We start from the raw sequence: 21,660 nt of genomic DNA, 5'->3' as shown, positions 1-21,660 counted from the left end.
TGGTATTTTCTTTTTTTATACAAAGTCAAGCATCTTGGAAGAGCAAGAACACAGAGTAGATCAGGACACAACAGAACAAAGGGATCAGCAGAAAGAAAGGGGTGAAATGCCAACAGCAGGGCCAAGGGACAAAACAGATGAAGACAGACAAACAAGGGATGTGGGTAAGAATGGAGGGTAGTGCAGGAGGTGGACAAGATGGATACAGGAGCAAACCCTCAGCAAGGAAAAACAGGAAATTTGAGGAGGAAGGCAATAGAAAAAAAGAATCTATTTTGGATGGAAGATGATCTTAAATGGTAATGAACAGCTGTCTTGAAAAACCTGGAGGGAAAATGCGATTGAAGAGAATAAGACAGAGGCAGAATAAGACCAAAAAAAAAAAAACACCTTTAGAGGCCATTTCCCCCCGCAAAGCGGGGGTTGGCCTTTTTCGGGCACCGTGGTTGTTGTTCTTTTTTGGTCCCCTTTTTGAAGCAATGTTTTACAGCCAGATGCCCTTCCTGCCGCCAACCCTGTTTGTCGCCTTTTACGACAAACAGGGAATTACCAGTGAACTGGTACTCAATAAGAGAGAGGCAGAATAAGACAGAGAGGCAGAATAAGGCACAGAGGCAGAATAAGGCACGGAGGCAGAATTAAGGCGCGGAGGCAGAATTAAGGCGCGGAGGCAGAATTAAGGCGCGGGGGCAGAATTAACGCGCGGAGGCAGAATTAAGGCGCGGAGGCAGAATTAAGGCGCGGGGGCAGAATTAAGGCGCGGGGGCAGAATTAAGGCGCGGAGGCAGAATTAAGGCGCGGAGGCAGAATTAAGGCGCAGAGGCAGAATTAAGGCGCAGAGGCAGAATAAGACAGACAACTGCCATCGATTCAGCTTCGCCGAGGGAGAATCCAATGATCTTGAAGGCATTGGTTTTCACTGCGTTGAGCTGAGCAAGGATGTGAAGCAGGAGCGCCAGTCAGCGACTGGCTTTGAAGGTCATCTTCGAGATGTAGTTTGCCCAAGAAAGATAATGGCTGATTGTGAGGCCCAGGATTTTGAAAGTCTGAACTTCCTCAAGAGGATTGTTAATAAAGTAAATGGGAGGGTTTGCCAGATGGTCCTTCTGAGAGTGACAGACAATGACCATGGTTAGGATTGAAAGACTTAGAAGTATCAATGTGGTTGCTGTACATTGAGCAATGTGTTGGATTCATGACTAACACTGGTAACCAGGGAGCATGGTGTGTGGTACGATATCAATACAATGTCATTTTACCAATATGTCGCTATTTGCTGCTGTGCAGCAACTTGTTAATTCCTGATGAGCAGTGTCATGTGAGTATCAGCGTTGGACATTGTTGGGCTTCTCCATGCTGAATATTCCATGTCTGCTTATGCTGAGATTCGACACCTACAGCAGCAAGACAAAATTACAAGTTGCTAACTTAAGCACAAATTTTTTGATTCCAATGACATACCTGCAAATTAGTCAATAAATGCGTCTTCCGATGAGGGTGTCTGCACTGTGTGATATTTCGTAATGGCCTGCACAAAGGCAAATGTGCATTCTGTGGTATCACACATCCTCAAAACATTACCTCAATGGATACCCATAGGCCACAAAATTCAAAATGGGTGGCAACAACAGCACTTATTACGGTGTAGCCCATCTGGCAGAGCCGTCTGGAACAGTGTTTGTCCGTCTGTCCATCTGTATGTATGTATGTATGTATGTGTATGTATGTCTCCTCAAACATATACCAATCAGAGCTGAGAATCTGGTCACATGACAGGGTGATGTGATTACGTCTGATGTCATTACAGCTGTGCAGCGGCTGACTCTCCACACACCGCCATTTTGATTTATATGCCGTTCAGGCCGAACATATCGGCGAACCTGTCATATATTACAATCGCCATGCTCTACCTTTACATTTTTCATTCAGTGTGAAACACCACCAAACCGATTGTTAAAATGACCATGAAATATCGAAAGCATCGGCGATCTGTCCCGTATTGTTGGAAGAGATGTTACATATAGGCCTTTGGGGTTGTGCTTCACCTTCGGACTGCTTCAGACAAATTAAGCCCAGGTTTCGTAATACAGTAGTGTATCGTTTCAGTCGTATTGTTTTCATAATAATAATATAGCAAATATAACCATAATACTTTAATTCCAATGTTGTGGAATGGAAGGTTTATGGATTGAAGCGGTGTATGGTTCATGATCAGTGATTAGCATTGTTCGGCACTCATCTATCTATAATTCCACTAATCTCTGTCTGTGTGTGTGTATGCGACCGCTCTTTCTCGACAACTACCGGTCCGATATACTTGAAACTTGCCAGGTATATTGCTGGGGACCCGAGGATGTGCCTTTTCAATGTTTCATATTAATCGGACAATTACTTACCGAGCTATGTCCAAAAAACGATTCAACCAATCAGAGAGCAGCAAGCTATCGCGTGTGGCGAACACACTCTGCCTCGGACGGCACATTTGAGAGCGTATTCATTTATTTCACGTTGGCAAACTATGTTGCCGCTATGTTGGCGTTAAACTATGTTTTAAAACTAATTAAAACCATTTCATGTAAATAGAGGGGGGGGGGGGGGGGGATTGTCACTGTACTCGCAAGCCGTTCGCCGTTCGCTTTGGCGTTGCGAATGGACCAAAACATTTCATGAACCAAACCATTTCATGTAAAGCGTTCGCCGTTCGCTTTGGCGTTGCGAATGGACCAAAACATTTCATGGACCAAACCATTTCATGTAAATAGAGGGGGGGATATAATTTTAGATATAGATATAGTACGGGCATGCCCTAGTATTAATAACTGAGAAAGTAAGGAATTTGCCTCGGTTTTTTGATAGTAATATCATTTTCGAAATAATGATAACGTAACGTTAATATTATAGTAAATCTAATCATAACACTAATCCCTTAGTAGTGACTGCAAACGTACTGGTAGTTAAAATATATCATGTTCTGCATGTTAAAGAAGCGGCAGTTTTGTGTCCGTTACGTCATTATGTCTATGATGTCATTACGACGGCTGCTCCACTGACCGACATTTTGATTTACAAGTCAGCCAGCATCCGCTCGCTACGGGAGCTGCAGAAAGGGTCATTCCTCTTTGGGGTATATAGATTACAGTCGGATCTATGGTCAGGTCTCAAGAACATTGGGTGTGTGTTCATTTACCAAGTTTATTGTGGAGAGATCGCCAAGTGGTTTAAGCATCCGAGCAAGCACACCATTCAAAACCGTTAAGTAACGGCTGGCTTGGCAAGCGCTAGCTAGCTGCTTGGTAAATGAGCACACCTCCAAACCTTGTGGGGTATATAGATTACAGTAGATCTTCCCTCAGTTCTGTAAGTAAAACTTACCTCGTGGATATCGAGATTCCTCCAAATGTCTTCGTTTAATGTTATAAGCAGCAATAGCGACTGTTTAAAAAGCTAATCATATGTGTTTGTGGTTTATAATATTTTACAAGCCTGGCTATGCCGCTGTTAGACCTTTGATCTTGTTCTGGTGCCAAAGCATCATTAATAATCACATTGAGGGAACAGTTTGAATGATCTGTCATGCATTCGATCAAAAGAGAACATCAGAGAATCGTGTCAGGAAGCTTGTTGTCCCCCGTCGCACTGCGCAGCGAAAGGGGGACTATGGTTTTCCCCTGCGGGCGAACGTGCGTCCGTGCGTGCGTGCATAAGCGAAGGACCGAATTCTAATTTGGTGTGTGGGTGCAACCCACGTCAAAATCCAAGATGGCCGCCGCCATGTATCTCTGACGCCATGTATGTCTGAATCTTGTGAGCGGAATATCTTGAAAAATAAGCGAAGTACCAACTTCTAATCTGGTGTGTGGGTGTATCTAGGAATAAGAAATAACGCTATTTAAAATTGGGTCGCCATGTCAAAATCCAAGATGGCCGCCACCATATATATATGTCTGAACCTTGAGAGCGAAATATCTTGAAAGATAAACGAACTACTAACTTCTAATCTGGTGTGGGTGTATCTACGCATAAGGAAGAACGCTATTGAAAATTGGGTCGCCACGTCAAAATCCAAGATGGCCACCGCCTTGTATGTCTGAACCTTGTGAGCGGAATATCTTGAAAAATAAGCGAAGTACCAACTTTTAATCTGGTGTGTGGGTGTATCCAGGCATAAGGAAGAACGCTATTGAAAATTGGGTCGCCACGTTAAAATCCAAGATGGCCGCCACCATATATATGTCTGAACCTTGTGAGCGAAATATCTTGGAAAAATAAACGAACTACTAACTTCTAATCTGGTGTGTGGGTGTATCGACGCATAAGGGAGAACGCTATTGAAAATTGGGTCGCCACGTCAAAATCCAAGATGGCCGCCTTGCGTCCTCCACTTTGTCAACTCATCACTTCAATGACGGGGACTGAGGCGTAACGCTTGTTCGTTATCAAACCAAGGACTGTGATCCATCGACCAAGGCTACAAATTTGGTTTCCCACTTGATTCAGTTTTTCTTTGGTGAACTGCATTTTAAAAAAATTAACATCACCATTTCAAAGAGCAGTACTTGTACAAACCTTTCCTGTGACTATGTATTCCAGAAGATCTGAAAATGCAGAGGGAAATTATTCCAGGTATATAAAGTGACCTATGTGCATGCGCAAGGTGCGTTTCTCTTCAAACACAAAAATAGGGGCAAAAACACTGGGCGCCCATCTTGTAGAAGAAAGCAGTATACTTCACCGACTAAAGGTATTTTAAACCAATTTAATTGTTTGCTAGGAGACAGGGCAGCATGTAGAATCATTCTAGCGTAATCATAAGACTTTAAACAAACAAACCAAAAAAAAACTATTTTGGGAGGCAACCCCCTCTCCTCCCTCCACCCCCCATCCCCCCCCCTCCCCCCCACCGCCCCACAGACCCCTTACACGCCAATCTTACTATAATTCACCAAATGTCCGTCTATCTGTCTGTTCGAAGGTACCGTAAAAACTGCTGAACCGATCTCAACGATATTTTGGGTGGATAATCCTGGGATCTCCAGGAGTAAAATAGGCTGTTTAGTTTTTCCCAATTTCAGCTTTCGTCTGCAGCATTCTCAGGTTTGGACTCCTGCATAACATTCGCGTTCGTATAACGTTCATTGTTCTCATTGTGACGATGTTGTTTTTCCGGGTGCCGCACAAACGGCTGCACCGATCGAACTCGGTGACCTCGGACAAAGACCTTTTATAAGGACACGGGTTGAATCCCTGCTTGAGAGAATTCTAACCCATTTCAACTGAAGGAAACACGTATCGGGAGTGCATACGACATAGCGATTGTGAACACGATTAGTTTAATCTCTACATGGGAGAATTCCACATAGCTATTTGGGCGGTGAATACGCTAATAGATCGCTGTCTCCATCGATCGTAACAGCTATCGGCTCAAAATCCGTTTAACTGTTGATGTGGAAGTTTTTACAATGAAGCAAACACGTATCGGGAGTACATACGACAGAGGGAGTACTAACTGCATGCGTCTTCAGTATCAAGCTTAAATCTGTCATGGCGGATCTGAAGAGCGGAATGCTTGGATAAGTGGTGGGCTACTTCGGCATGAAGGAGGATCAGAAACGTGGACTCCCACACTGCCACATCCTGCTGATACTTTCTCCCGCATGACGTTAATTTCCCGGGTGCCGCACAAACGGCTGCACCGATCGAGATTTAACGGATGTTTATATAAATCGTTTAAAAGAAAAAAACCCTTCAATTTCTGATATTTAGCCTTTTCATTTGGGCCTCCCAATTGAAGCCCCGCCCATAGGGCGGGTACCGTTGCTAGTTTTTCCAATGCCGTGAACAAACATTGGTACAACATGGTGCATTAATGTTGTCATCAAATTTCATCAAAATTGTGTGTGTAGTTTCGGAGAAGAGAGCAAATACCTATTTTAGGGGGTCAACGCCGCCTCTCCTCCCTCCCACTTGCCCCCCCCCCCCCTGCCCTGCCGCAGACCCCCATAAATCCTGATTTTTTATTTTTTTTAAATGCTGTGAACAAACGTTGATGCGTCATGGGTGATGAAGGTTGTGGTCAAGCTTCATAAACATTGTGTGTGTAGTCTCTGAGAAGAAAGCAAATACATATTTTGTGGGGCAACCCCCTTCAACCCCATAAACCACCTTGGACCCCTTAGACCCCAACCTTGACCAACTTTGGTACATAACGGGTAATTAGGGCTGTGGTCAAGTTTCATTGAAATAGTGTGTGATTTCAGAGGAAAAGCAAATTCCTATTTCGGAAGGGAGAGAGGGGTCAAACCCGAATCCACTTTGACCCCCGGTAGACTCCCATAGACCAACGATTTTGTTTAATGCCGTGAAACAATTTCATTGCTGTAGCAGCTAATTACTACCACTGCTCCCCCTTGATAAGCTATTGCGTGATACTATCTCAAGTGATGTGCCGACTGTGCATGTCCATTCATTTTCATTAGTCAGATGACATATTTATGCCAAACTAGCTGATTGTCATTTTTTTATTAGTCGTTTTATGACAATGACTCTGAAAAGACTTCGATTTGTGGAACATGATGAATAGTTAGCTGAACCACTGTGCCATTTCCATACCTGTGTGCACAGTATCAAAGAAGATGATGATAATGTTTATCTGTCGTTTAATGATGAAGTAGCGAATTACTGTGGTCACCTAGCCCCAATTAGTCCGAGTATGATGTTGGCATTCATGTGAGGTCCTTATACTTATACGAACTTATATGAAATAATTAGTACTTATACGAACAATTTGATCACTCGCACTGTTGAAGTACCCAAATGCGTCCTTTGTAACATCCACACTGGTCAATGAATACAACAACAACATGCATTTTAAGGCCATTTTCCCTGCAAGAGCGGGGGTTCGCCTTGCGGTCCCCATGACAATCTTCCCCATTTTGCCCTATTTTCTGCATCTCTCCTTGTTAACCCCCTTGCCCGCATTTCTTCTTCCACCATCTTTAGCCAAGTCTTTCTCGGTCTTCCCCGTCCTCTACTTCCTTCTACATTCATTTCCATCACTCTTCTCAACCAGTCACTTTCATCCTTCCTCAACACATGACCAAACCATCTCAACCTGTTCCTCTTCACAGCATCAATCACAGGCTCTATTCCCATCATCTTTCGCAATTCATCATTTGTCTTCCTCTCTCTCAACGATACTCTGCACATCCACCGAACCATTCGCATTTCCACCCTTTCCAACCTTCGTTGCTGCTCTACGTTCATTACCCATGTCTCACTCCCATAAATCATAACACTTCTCACACATGCAGCATACACCTTTCCCTTCAGCTTCAACGACACACCCCTCCTCATCAGCACGCCACTCAGTTCCCGAAACTTCTTCCATGCACATCTCACTCTAGCAACCGTTGCCGAGTCTGATCCACCTTCTCCATTCAGCTGGTCAATGAATGACCATGGTATTTCCTTCAGTGTAAGATAGCATTACCTCCTGCTGTCATGGCTCATTTCGTACATCTGTATCAATATTTGAGGCAGATACAGCATCGTAAAAACGAAGATTCTCGAAAATGACTTTTTCTGAATGATTCACCTTGTTTAAGTTTTGATAATTTTTCCAATAAAACGTTTGCATGGTCAATACTTCTGATTGGCGAGCTATGTCGATGTATCTCATGGCCCCTGTAGAGTTTAAGCTTGGAGGAGCAAATTTGAGGTGCTATAGGGGCATGAAAATGGAGAAAATTCCAAAAGTCACTTTTCTGACCCTGATGCCCAACTTTGATTGCTCACTGTGTTTTCTTGGGCAGAGATATTGTGGAGAACTTTTTCCGCACACTCCACCATATATTTGTGTACCAGGAGCCAAAAGTTCAAGTCGCACCTTTTCCTCGGAATGAAAAGTGTTTTCTAGACACTTTTCGTCGGACTGCCTATGGCCTATTATTTTAAACAAAAAGTCAGGGGCGGTCTCTCTGGACATATCACAGGCATTTGGCACTTTCTGGCCTCCCTCTGTTTGGCAAGCGTTCTGCTCGTGGCATCCGAGGCATCTTCATTCTTGGCTTCCCTCCTTCCATGCATGCAGTCAGGACATGGCTCTCAATAGTATCCTTTCATATCCTCAGAATGCTGGAGTGCCCCAAGGCAGCATTTTGGGCCCAGTTTTGTTCCTCATTTGAATGAATAGCCTCTCTGATGCTCGGGGAAACACTTTTATCCAGTTTGCAGATGATTTTCACATTCTACTCTGCATTGTTCCCATCCCCCTGACAGACTAATTGCTGCATATCCCTCAGCAGATTATGAGGGGCTGACAGGATGGCCTAGACATGCGCACACATCTGTAAGCTGTCTTGTCTGGGTTTGAATACCGACCCATCTTTTAACTGTCATCCGAGTGTTTCACAGTTAGGGTGATTCATCAATGTGTGTGCCATCTCTCGGATGGACATTCAAAGGGCGTCCCATCTGCCAGCATTCTTTGGTGGACATTAAGGATCCCACAGTGTCCTTAGCGAAGAGTAGGTGGGCTATCGCCGGTGCTATAAACAAATTACAATTTCCTGCCCTAACCAGCAGAAGCCACTGCATCAGTGGCACAGCCCACTGTATTTGCCAGTTAGCTCAATACACTGTTTGCCAGGTGTGTACTCATGTTCTTGAAATTTGCACTAAAGAACACTGGGTTATGCAAATTTCTTTATCCTGCATGTGGTATGTGCAAGCTCCATGAGGAGCCTTACATTGGTGTGTATAAAAAACAAAAAAAACAATGCGGTCTCAAATTTTCACTGGCTCTCTGGTAGAATCTTATGGTGAGCCTGTAGCGGCATCATTTTGCCTTTGATTTTATAATATGTAAATGTGCTTGAGTTCTGGTTTATCGGGTGATTTCCGGTACTGGGTGAGCTGGAAGAAAGATGAAGGGGTCAGACGGTAGTGGTATGAATAAAGAGAATGGACTTGGAATCTGAACGTCTCAAACACACTGGCCAACACCTCACTCCTGATTCATCCAAAGCCAGAGGTGCCAACATGCCTGATTGTATAAGCGTCTGAGGTTGCAGTAGATTAATTGATGCTGACTTGTGTCCACTGGCCTTCTCTAAAATGCTAAAAGCCAACAGAGTGAAGTACAGAGCCTTCGATTAGGAATTTCTTGCTGCATACCTCGCCATCAAGCACTTCCGCCACTTCTTAGAGGCCAGACGATTCTTTGTCGTTACTGACCACAAACCTTTAACCTTCACTCTATCCACCCATTCAGACTCTCACTCTCTTCACACACTTTACCAACTCAGTTATATCTTGCAATTCACCACCAACATCTGGTAGGTCGAAGGAATCACGTCGTCTGCGGCTGACATTCTCATGCATCGAGGGGATTGGCTTTGTCTTCTACCAGCATCAATTTTAATGCACTTGCAGCAGCCCAACGGGAGGACATGGAGCTTCCACCATCCACAGTGTGCAGCCGGTTCACTTACGTAATGTGAGGTACCACTCCCAGGAACAAACACTACTCTTGTGCATGATACGTTGATGGGACAGTCACGCCCTTTCATTCCTGTGGCATTTCGTCTTGCAGTCTTTGACACTTTTCGTTCACTCGCACACCCAGGTATTCGAGCAATGTAACCTCTCCTCACCACGCTACATCTGGCCACTTGGACAGTCAACATCTCTTATTCTACAACATAATGTATATTGTTTGTCCCTTCTGGTCGATTAATGTACAAGGAGGCGAGTACTGTCGAGGCATCATTTTGCCTTTTATTTTAAATGATGTAAACATGCCTGAGCTCTGGTTTATCGGGTGATTTCCAGTACCGGGTGAGCCAGAAGAAGGATGAGGTGGTTTGACGGTAGCTGGTTTTAATAAAGAGAATTGACTCGGAATCCGAACATCTTGGATGTCATCTCTTCCACACTAAAAGGCCATCTATATACAGGGTGGCCTGGAAGTCGCTTTACCCCTCCCCAGTAAAGCGTTCATTCTTAAACTCTTTCAATACACAGATTTTATGGTGCACTATGTATTTAGAATAATTAATCGGTCATTGTATCTGCATGCACACCATCCCATCGTTCTCCTGAGTCGGTGTTGCCGCATACCACGGTGGGGGAGAGTGGATGGGAAGTGAGGGAGAGAGGTGAGAGAAATTAAGCAGGGGTAAAGTGACTCAGGCCACTGTACAGTAGCTACTATAATTGCTCAGCCACTGGAAGACGTCTCTTGGAACTTCCTCAAGGCAGAAATGTTTGTGGCCTCTATTTTATACTGCCTCTTTTCTGGTCTTGGCCTCAATGCTCTTTCAACCCTCTGCCCTTCAAAAAGCACACATTCTTAAGGTAAACCGCCTCCACCTCCCTCCTCGTTAACCTTCTAAACTTCAGGGTTTAACCCTTTCTGCATGGCAAACCATCTCCTTAAGTCAATACAATCCCTTATTTTCTCCAGGGCTTTAAGACAGCAGTACTGCCATCTCATGTTATCTTCCATTCTTACCCATACCCATATAAACCTTTCTCAAAGCCAACCCTGTTGCCTAACAGGTTACTGTATTTCTTAGCTGACGTCCCCTCACTTCACCAGTGCCATCGTGGTCACAAAGCCACACAAAATATAGCTTGTTGACTTTTGATGCGATTTCGGATTCACGTGAAACTTGTATAGCACATACTTTAGCAAGCTTGAATGATAAGAGATGCTGATGTCAATTTTCACACACAGTGTGAACTTGCTGGTGGAGACCGAGCCTTGCTTCCTCTCTTCCAGCTCGCAAATATACGAGTAGCTGCTTTAGGAGTAGAGAGTAAAGGAAAATTCCATGAATGAACAACTTTTGAATATTCTTTTGCAATGCTACTTTTCAGCCCAATTTAGTATTGTGACTATGAAAAAATAATTCTCTCATGATCCTTGCAGCCCCATTTTATTTTTTCCAGCTCGTTTGTTTTGCCATCTGGTGTTTGTCTTTACTGAAAACATGTTTATTTCCTCTAATTCTTTCCTTTAGAAAGGCAACGATCACATCCTTCATATTTCCCAGCAGAAGTTCTCTTCGGGTGCGCTTTTTAGCGGTAAGTTGTGACTACCATTTCCTAAAGTGACTTGCCGTGTCCTAAGGTGACTTGCCGTGTCCTAAGGTGACTTACTTACCCTGGCAATTGAGTTCGCACATGTACAAAGAAGGCTTGAGATAAAACGGTTTGAAGGTTATCCCAACAGTAATTTTTTTAACCTGTTGTGCCAATTATACATCTTTGCATGTATTTTTTTTTAAATGGAAAACAAACCTTATCTTGGAGATAGCGAGCAGAAAATGTAAAAATGGTAGCTTTATATGCCTTCATGCTTTTCCACAGTCGGGTACATTTTGTGTAATTTCTCCAATCTCGTAGTTTCTTATCACAAGGCTTTGAAATCATCACCCCGTATTAAATATCCTGCAGACAAGACCTAATAAAACTGTAATAATCACGTAATCGGACTTTAGAATCGTACAATAACCCCCAACTTATGGAGTTTGACCCTTGATCTAGTTGTTATTTTAAAGCCTTTCTTTAAGCTTATCTTCCCTTAAGGAGATTCCATGAAGATATTTGTCAAAAACCTGCTCCATTAGGGGAGCGTGGTGGAAAGTTGGTTTGGAGGATGGGGGTGAGATGTAAAACTATCGTTTAGCAAACTATTTTTGCCTTGAGGAGAGATTACGCAGAATTACACATTTTGGAAATTCTTCATCAAGATGTTTACTTTTTTAATAAACACTCGACAATTTTTCTCAATGACAAACCTTCTATATTGGAAAGTACTTATTGTTATTATTATTTTTTGTATACTGAATCGAGGCTCGTGAAAGAGCTAACATTTACTTCACAAACAAATCAACCAGACAAACAAAATATATAAAAAGAGGGAGCGGAAGACAAGATGGGGAGAGAAGGGGAAGCACACAAACACAACATTTGAGAGCAGGGAGATGTGTGGAAGGGAGAGGGCTTGGGGGGAGGAGGCGTGGGAAGGGGGGGGGGGGGGAGGGAGAAGTATAAAACACAAGGACACCAAGGACTTCCAGGACAGAAGTTGGTATTTCAAAAAAGTGGAATTGGGGTGAAATTAGCGGGGGTAGAAAAGATCAAGGTTTTGGATGGGGGAAGATAAGAATTATTAATATATTATTATAAGAATTATAAGAATGAAGATATTATTATTGATAATAATAATAATAATAAGTACAGATACATTCAAAGTACACCGCCCCCATGCCAAATAAATAAATAAATATCCTCCTGCGCGGCACTGCCGGGGGTGGGGAGGGGGGGCCTTTGGTGCCCGGCGGTACCACCATGCAGCACATAGAGAATGTATTGGGAGGGAGATGTGTGCAATAATTGATTGATTAATTGCATAATTAAAATCAGTAAATAGTAGTCATAAAATAATTTCTTAATCAATTGGCTAATAGCATACCTCCGCCACCAGTGTTTCATCCGAAGCTGTAACTTTTTGAAAATGAATTAAAGAAGTCATTAATCGAAAAATGTAAATAATTAATTTATTAATAAATAATTAATCGATTAATTGATGAATCAATAAATTAAAAATATTCTTTATAGCCTCGTCATTGTCATGTCCAAATATCATCTTCTGAGCTCAAAAGTTGCCTGAGATAGTGCCCAGATGATAAAGAAAATAAGTAAGTGATTAATAAGGAAAATAAATAAATAATAACCGTAAAATAATTAAATTATTAATCAATTGGCTTCTCGAATACCGAAACCACCATTGTTTCATCTAAATCTGTAACTTAAAAAAAAAACTAATTAATTATGGCAGTAATTGATAGTAATTAAGTAATTAATTAATTGATTAATCAGAAAAAAAATACAGTTTTGCCAAAGCACATGCTCCCTATTGTGCCCAAATATCAGCTTCCTAGCTCAAAGGATGGGTGAGATATCACTGGACGAACGAACAAACAAACAAACAAGAAAAAAAGAAAGAACCTGGAGTGAAAACCGGGTACTCCCTTTCAGTGCGCATCATTGCCGGGCCCGATGACGACATGCAGCGCCTGGAGATGGAATGGGAAAGGAGCGGTGTACGAAAATGTTATCGTCATTGTAATTCTTGATTGTACAAGTAATAAAATAAACATTTATGTAACAGGATACAGGAATGGTATGCTGAAAAGTATGTAAACAAGGTAGGGGTGGTCACAAGAAATTATCGTGTGAAACCATGTGACCCTGCTCCCACCTGGCTGATTAACAGGTGTGGTCCCTCCCACTCCTCGTTCCCTTCATATTCCTTTGCGTAAGTAAGCAGTTATGCCTACTTTTTGTGGAATCCTTTCAAGTTGTGAAAATGTTGAGCCATCAAGGACCTTCCCACTATAAAATGCAGTCTATTTGTGTTTAAACCAAGTTCTTGGCTTAAACGAATTTTCAGTTGTGCTGTCTGAAAAGAAGAATCAGAAAAATGACACTTGGGCTATTTTGAGTCTGTCTGTTTTGAAAGTGATCCTCTCCAAAAGTTTCAAGAGTGTTATTGGATGTGAAATCCTCGACAGACTATTGGTAGATACAGATGCTATACAGGTTTATAAGTTTGTATCCTGGTAGATATTTTTGAGGATTTGTGTTGTACTGTATTAAACATGGTGTGTCCATGCCATCCCTACATTGGAGGTACAGTGACTTCCACAAATATGTATATAGTATATATAAATTGCCAGTTCAAACAAATGTCATAATCAGACTAATCCAATAAAAAAAGCATTTCGTGTTATTTTGTAATCATTGTGCATATGATGCGACTCAAATTTGGCCTTCTGATCCCCCAAATTGTTCAAGCCAACAATATGTATAATATGAAAATGTGGTATTGCCTGTTTATAAAAGAAATGCTTAAATTTAGTAACACCAAAAACATGTTTTTATTTTATTTTATAATATTTTTTTTTTATCCCTTAGGTCAGACAATTCTGATCTTGATTTCAAGGTTTGCAGCTGTAATCCACGATATTTTAATCTGAGCTCAGTTGGGTTATTTTGAAATTTATATGAAAATAAAAATCCCCAAATGTCTTCTGTGATTGATCGAATCATTTTCATTTTTGGATGAGGGAGGTGAGGTGGAGAATGTTGGCATGAGCTTTTTTTTCTTTTTTTTTTGGTGTACAAGATCGAGGCTCGTGAAAGAGCTAACATTAATCACACAGAAAGACAAACCGACACGTAAAACATATCACATGGGGAGCGGTAGACAAGATGGGGAGAGAGGGGGAAGGACACAAACACAACATTTGAGAGCAGGGACATCGAGAGATCTGTGGGAGGGAGAGGGCTTTGGGGGTGGAGGGGCATGGGAAAGGGGGGTGGGAGAGGTATAAAACATATGGACACTGCCAGGACTTCCAGGAAACAAGTTGGAATTTCAAACAAGGTGGATCTGGGATGAATTAGTGGGGGTAGAAAAGATCAAGGTTTTGGATTGGGGAAGATAAGAGATGGTGGTGAACAGCTATTTTAAAGACCTGGAGGGAGGTGTGGGATTGAAGGGAGTGGGGGAGTTTGTTCCAGAGGCGGGAGAAAAGAGGAATGAAAGAGTGAAGGGTGAGCAGAGAGCCGAGATTTCGGCAGTTTAACCATCAGAGGGTTGCTGGCAGGTCTTGTGCGACCTGAAGGAATATTTGGGGGACAAAGCACAGAGAGAGCTGGGGGTGCAAGGCCGGAGAGGAGTCGGCAGATGACAGAAAGACCACCTACCTGCCTGCGGTAGTGAGTAGTGAGTGAAAGGCCCTTGGAGATAGCTTCATCATGGGAGATTCCAATGATTCTGAAAGCTTTGGTTTCAACAGCGTGAAGCCGAGCGAGGTGTGAGGCAGGAGCACCGGCCCATAGGGGAGAACAGTATTCCATTGAGCTGCGGATGAAAGCCTTGTATGTGGTGAGGAGCTCAGGTGTGCCAAGGAAGGACTTCGCACGACGGAGGATGCCCAGTCGGCGACTGGCTTTGGCTTTGGAGGCCAGATTTGAAATGTGGTTTTCCCAAGAAAGATCATGGCAGATAGTGAGACCCAAAAGCTTGAGCGACAGAACTTCTTGGAGAGGATTGTTGAGAAAGTAGATGGGAGGGTTGTCCAGTCGATCTTTTCGGAGAGACATAGTAAGAGTGAGATTTGTCAGGATTGAAAGACATGTTCCACTTGTTTGACCAGTCTGTGATTTTTTCCAGGTCTTCAGAGATTGAGGAGGCTGCAGACTGCCGATCTGAGGGAAGAGGAATGGAACGGCAGAGCGTGGAGTCATCAGCAAAGAGATAGAGAGGATTTCCCAGAGAGTTGGAGAGAATATTGATAAAGACCAGAAAAAGCACAGGGCCCAGAACACTGCCTTGGGGAACTCCAGCCTGAACAGGAAGAGGAGATGAGAGAAATCCATTCAGGGCCACATGTTGACTACGACCAGAGAGGAAGTCCGCAAGCCATGCATGGAGATTTCCATGGATACCATCGGAGGAGAGTTTGGTGAGCAGAGCTGGTTGCCAGACCATATCGAAGGCATGTGATATGTCAAGGGAGACAGCTCTGATTTGCTGTTTGGCATTGAGGATCTCCATCCATTGTTGAGACAGCAGAAGCAGCATGTCCAGAGTAGAATGACCTGGTCTGAATCCAAATTGATGATCGGAGATCAAGCCATTGGAGAAGAGGAAGGATTTGATATCCGAAGCAATGATGGATTCCATGACTTTGCTGAAAATTGGGAGCAGGCTGATTGGTCTGTAGTTGCAAGGATCTGTTTTTGCACCTTTTTTGTGTGAAGTGGTAATGTTTGCTGATTTCCAAGATGCTGGCAGATGACCTTGAGCAAAAGAGAGGGTGAAAAGAACAGAGAGAGGGTGAGGTAGAGCGGCAGAGCAGGATTTTAGGACCCGTGGGCTGATGCCGTCTGATCCAGTTGCAGAATCAGAGTTGAGGTTTGACAAAAACTCCTCCACCTTGTCAGGAGAGAAGGACACAGAGTCCAGGAGCAGTTGGGTTTGACTGGGTAAGGTGGGAACAGAGAGAGATGGGTTTGGGACACAAGATTTTGAGGCAAACACAGAGTTGAGGCATTCCACTTTGTCACGTGCGGTGTCAACTCTGTAGCTATTTGAGGTAAGGGAGGGGATGGAGCGGGAACAAACACCAGAAACGGATTTGACCTGACGCCACCAGGATTTTGAGGAAGGAAACAGGTTTGAGAGTTCATTCTTGAGTGTGGAGAGATCGTGCTTCCTGGCACTCCTGAGGGTAGACACACACTTGTTCTGAGCTTGTTGGAAGGAACTGAGATTGCCTTCAGTTGGATTAGCCTTCCAAGAGGCAAAGGCAAGTTGTTTCAGGGCAACTGCCTCACCACAAGATTCCGTGTACCATGGACGGGAGGAAGGGTATGACAACTGAAGACGAGATGGGATAAATCTGTGCATGAGAGAGAGCAATTTGCTTTGGAAGAATTTCCAGGAAGAATTGATGTCAGAGGCAGTGGAGATGGGAGACCAGTCCAGATGATTGATGGCTGCTTGAAGATCTGCCAGTCGGCCTGAGTGAAATGCCAGACTCGTCGACGCTGAGGAGGCTCTCTGAGAATGGCCATAGAGATGTCCACTTCAACAAGCACATGATTAGAAGAACCGATTGGAGCAGAAGAAGAGCAGCAGACATTAGCAGGGAAGTTTGTCATAACCCAGTCTAGAAGAGAAGATACACCATTGGCTGAGATTCGGGTCTGGAAATTGACAGATTGTGTCAATCCCAGTGAGTCGCAGAAGTCCTTTGCTGAGGTGCCATGGCTGGTGAGAGATGAACCCACACCCAGTCAGCTGGCATGATGACAGTTGAAGTCGCCACATATGAGGAAGAGAGAGTTGGGATGAGTGGATAGATGTTGGTCCATGTTGTCAGACAGTGAAATGTAAATGGAGTCATCACTGTTTGGAGGACGGTACAGAACACGTATGAACAAAAGGTGGGAGCGGAGAGGAAGCCGTAGCCAGAGGTACTCCTGGGGGTGAGGTGGGGAGAGAGCAGTGCAAGGAGAGTGAGGAAGAGAGTTTTTGATAAAGATAGCCACCCCACCACCAGGACGAGGCTCAGGTCTATCATACCGGAGGAGGGAGTAACCAGGAAGAGATATTAAGGAATCAGAGACATCTTGAAGGAGGAACGTTTCTGTTAAGAAGATCAAGTCTGGATTGTCAGAAGCAACCTGTATGGAGAGATCAGTCAGGTTTGAGTGAAGGCCCCGGATGTTTGAGGTCCATGCCGTTGATGAAGAGAGAGGGGAGCATCGGGTACAGGACAGGTGAGGGGAGGAGTAGGGTAAGATGAAGGATGAGAGGGGGAGGTAGGGAGAGCAGTTGATAGTGTGTCAGAGATTACAGAAGAGTTACAAGAAAGGGAAGGATGAGGAGTACGAAAGGTTTGATGGAGAAGGGATGAGGCACAGTGATGGGTTGTTTGAGGGGGGGGCAGAGGAAAGTAGAAGGTTGGGGGAGGTGGAGGTATGAGATAGAAGGGAGACGAAGTGGGGAGGAGGAGGGAGAATTGGAGAGGAATGATATGGGGGGAGATTTGAATGGGAGGGGTTGGGGGGGGGGAGTTTTGAAGGGGAGGAGTGAGGGGGGAGTTTAGGAGGGGAGGGGCAAGGGGGGAGTTTAGGAGTGTAGGGGCAAGGGGGGGGTTTGGTGGGGCAAGGGGGGAGTTTAGGAGTGGAGGGGCAAGGGGGAGTTTAGGAGTGGAGGGGCAAAGGGGGGGGGGGGGATTTGGAAGGGAGGGCAAATTTCTCAGCTTTGTGAACAGCAAGGAAGGCAAATTTCTCACGATTTCTTTAAAATTCTTTATTTATTTGTTTATTACTTCTTTTTGGTGATCTTCCATTTTTGAGTGAAATTTGCACGAGTTTTGTTGCCTTCCAATACATGTTGCTGAAAGAAACCATTTTTACAATGGAGAGTTCTACATTTGTAACTAGAACGGCATTCAGTCGAGAGCATACCTCCGCCTGGTGAACAGTTTATGTTTTGTATCTCAGAGTAGACCAGAAAATCACAATACAAAATCACATTTAATCAAAATCAATCACAGAAATCACCATAGGTCCAGTCTTTCATACCCTGATCTACCCCTCGTTTTTGGCCATATTGTAGGAGCTGGGGCTCCCACGTCGATCAGAAGAATGGACGCGACAAAAAGCTGGAATTCATCTGAGTTGCTTTATTGAAATCAAACACTCAGGCACTCTGAAAACCCGTTTATCGGTCAGCAATATATATCTATTAACCCAGGGGGTTTGCCCAGGCCCGGCGCCAGGGGGCATGGCCCAGCGTCCTGGCTGCGGCCTGGCAAGTTGAGGGCGAGCCTGCCCGGGCGTCCCGACCGAGGCCTGGCAAGTTGAGCGCGGGCCTGCCCGGGCGTCCTGGACGAGCCCGGCATGGTGAACGCTCCGCGTCCTTGATAGGTGCAAGGCGATTGTGAAACCCCAGCGGCAGCCGCTACACACGTCCCCCCAGAATCGACTTGCACCGGCAGGGTCAACTTGAGGGGGGTCCTGATGACCCGGCCGAAGCGACCCCTGGCGGGTCGTGGGAGGGGGTCCGGTGAGGTGGTGGGCGGTCGAGTGGGGGGCCCCGTGGACGGGGGGCGGCCTCGCCACGGCGGAAGGGCCACCCGTGGTGGGTGGTCGACGTCCATGTGCGCCGGCTTGAGGCGGTCCACTGTAATCCGGTCCGACCTGCCGCCGATGTCGATGACGAACGACTTGTCGTCCCGTCGTAGCACCCGGAAGGGCCCGTCGTACGGCGGCTGGAGTGGCCACCGATGTGCGTCGTGACGCACAAAAACATACTCCGCTGTGCGGAGTGCTGGGGGGACGTAGGACTGGGGGTCACCGTGGTGGGATGTCGGCACGGGGGCAAACCGTCGGGCGGCCTCCTGGAGGTCCGAGCGCTGGTGAGCTGCGGACCAGGGACTGGTAGCGTCGGGCACGAATTCGCCCGGGACGCGTAGCGCCTGGCCATAGACCAGCTCGGCGGTGGATGCCTGGAGGTCCTCCTTGGGGGCCGTGCGAAGGCCCAAAAGGACCCACGGCAGCCGGTCGGCCCAACCGCCGTCTTGAAGGCCGGCCATGAGCGCGGCCTTCATGGAGCGGTGGAATCGCTCGCACAACCCGTTTGCTTGGGGGTGGTAGGCCGTAGTACGGTGGAGCTTGACCCCCAGGTTGCGGGCGACCGCGCCCCACAGCTCGGAGGTGAACTGTGGTCCGCGGTCTGACGAGATGTCCGCCGGTGCGCCGAAGCGGGCGACCCAGGTGGCGATGAAAGCCTGCGCCACGTCGGCGGTGGTGGTGGAGACGAGGGGAACGGCCTCCGGCCACCTGGTGGTCCTGTCCACCATGGTGAGCAGGTGTGTGAACCCCCGTGACGGGGGGAGGGGGCCCACCAGATCCACGTTGACGTGGTCGAAACGTCGTTCGGGCACGGTGAAAGGTGCCAGCGGGGCCTGGGTGTGTCGGTGGACCTTGGCCCGTTGGCAGGCCGTGCAGGCGCTGGTCCAATCGCGGACGTCCCGACGAAGGCCGTGCCAGACGAAACGCGCCGACACCAGCTTCTGGGAAGCTTTCCGGCCCGGGTGGGAAAGGCCGTGGAGGGAGGCGAAGATGCGGCGTTGCCAGGTGACGGGCACGATGGGGCGAGGCTGGCCTTGGGAGACGTCGCAGAGCAGGACAGTGTCCGCGCAGGGGATGTCGGCCAGGCGGAGGCCCGTGTCCGCCGCCCGGAGGGCTTGCACCGTGGTGTCGGTGGTTTGGTCCGCCGCCATAAGCGCAAAATCAACGCCCAGGTGGACCGCGTTCGCGCTGGCCCGGGAAAGACAGTCGGCCACGGCGTTGTTTTTGCCGGCGACGTGCCGGATGTCCGTGGTAAACTCCGACACGGCGGAGAGGTGGCGCTGTTGGCGGGCCGACCATGGCTCCGTGACCTTGTGCATGGCGTAAATCAACGGCTTGTGGTCGACGAACGCCGTGAAAGGTCGGCCCTCCAGGAGGTGGCGGAAATGGCGGACGGCCAGGTGTAGACCGAGGAGCTCCCGGTCAAACGTGCTGTATTTGAGCTCGTTCGGCCGGAGCTGCCGGCTGAAAAAAGCGAGTGGCTGCCAAACCCCGTTCACCCATTGCTCATGTACGGCGCCCACCGCGTAGTCGGAGGCATCCGTGGTGAGGGCGATGGGAGCGTTGAGCACCGGGTGAGCGAGCAGTGTTGCGTCGGCGAGGGCCCGCTTTGAGCTTTGGAAGGCCGCGTCCATTGCTGCGGACCAGGCAATGTCGTGCTTGGCCGGCTTGCCCCGGAGGGCTTCGTAGAGGGGCCGCATGAGGTGAGCAGCGCGGGGCACGAAGCGGTGATAAAAATTCACCATTCCCAGGAATTCCTGCAGGGCCTTTATGGTGCGGGGACGTGGGAACGTGGTGATGGCCTCGACCTTGGTTGGCAGCGGCACGGCCCCGTTCTTGGTGATGTGGTGGCCCAAAAAATCAACGGCCGTCGTGCCGAAGTGGCATTTGGCCGGGTTGACGATGAGGCCGTGCTCGCTGAGGCGCTCGAACAGTGTTCGGAGGTGGAGGAGGTGCTCGGCCCGGGACGTGCTGGCGACGAGGATGTCGTCCAGGTAAACGAAAAGGAACGGCAGGTCACGCAGCACGCCGTCCATCAAGCGCTGGAACGCCTGAGCCGCGTTCTTGAGACCAAACGGCATCCGCAAGAATTCGAATAAGCCGAACGGCGTGATGACTGCCGTTTTAGGGACGTCGGCCGCCCTGACAGGTACCTGGTGATATCCCCGTATGAGATCAATTTTCGAAAAAATGACCCGTCCCGCCAGCCGGGCAGAGAAGTCTTGGATATGCGGGATCGGGTACCTGTCGGGGGTGGTAGCGTCATTCAGACGGCGGTAGTCGCCACACGGGCGCCATCCACCCCCCGGCTTTGGCACGATGTGCAGTGGCGAGGCCCACGCGCTATCGGAGCGCCGCACGATGCCGAGGTGCTCCAACGCGTCGAATTCGGCCTTCGCTACGGCGAGCTTGGCTGGGTCGAGGCGGCGGGCCCTGGCGTAGACCGGCGGGCCCGTGGTTGGTATGTGGTGCTCGATCCCATGCCGTACTGCGACGGCCGAAAACGTCGGCCGCGTGAGGGCCGGGAACTCCGTGAGCAGGCGAGCAAACTCGTTCGCCGCCGGGACGGTGCATGCCAGCTCGGTCGGCGCGGAGCTGCTCAATGTGCATACCAGGGAGCTGAAGGTTTCAGCGTTGATTAAACGACGCCGTTGGACGTCCACCAGCAGTCCGTGTGCGCAGAGGAAGTCGGCGCCTAGCAGAGCCACGGGCACGTTGGCGGTTACAAACGTCCAAGCAAAGCGTTGGCCGCCGAAGCAGAGGGTGACGTTGCGCGGGCCGAAGGTGCGGATAGTCAATCCGTTGGCCGCAACTAAGGAGGGGCCGCAAACCGCGGATTGCCTGTCCTGGTCAGAGGCGGGTATGACGCTCAGTTGGGCGCCGGTGTCGCACAGGAAACGCCGTCCGGACGCTTTATCCGTGATGAACAGTAAG

At 47.2% G+C, this 21,660-nt stretch overlaps 1 protein-coding gene across 7 annotated transcripts in view; it reads left to right on the top strand.

Annotated features, from left to right (window-relative positions):
• Nucleotides 1-21,660, top strand: part of NPEPPS (aminopeptidase puromycin sensitive) — a 170,237-nt gene that overhangs the window by 114,147 nt on the left and 34,430 nt on the right. For all 7 annotated transcript variants that reach the window (XR_013624027.1, XM_068121918.2, XM_078781362.1 and 4 more), the window contains exon 16: nt 11,025-11,088. Coding sequence is in view for 6 of the 7 variants with exons in the window: in XM_068121918.2 (XP_067978019.2) it covers nt 11,025-11,088 (64 nt within the window). In the remaining variant the exon portion in view is untranslated. The remainder of the gene's footprint in view (nt 1-11,024; nt 11,089-21,660) is intronic.

Source organism: Myxine glutinosa, chromosome 7 (genome assembly GCF_964187855.1).
Source record: "Myxine glutinosa chromosome 7, kmMyxGlut1.1, whole genome shotgun sequence".
In the NCBI taxonomy this organism is placed as follows: domain Eukaryota; kingdom Metazoa; phylum Chordata; class Myxini; order Myxiniformes; family Myxinidae; genus Myxine; species Myxine glutinosa.
This window is presented reverse-complemented; position numbering and strand designations above follow the sequence as displayed.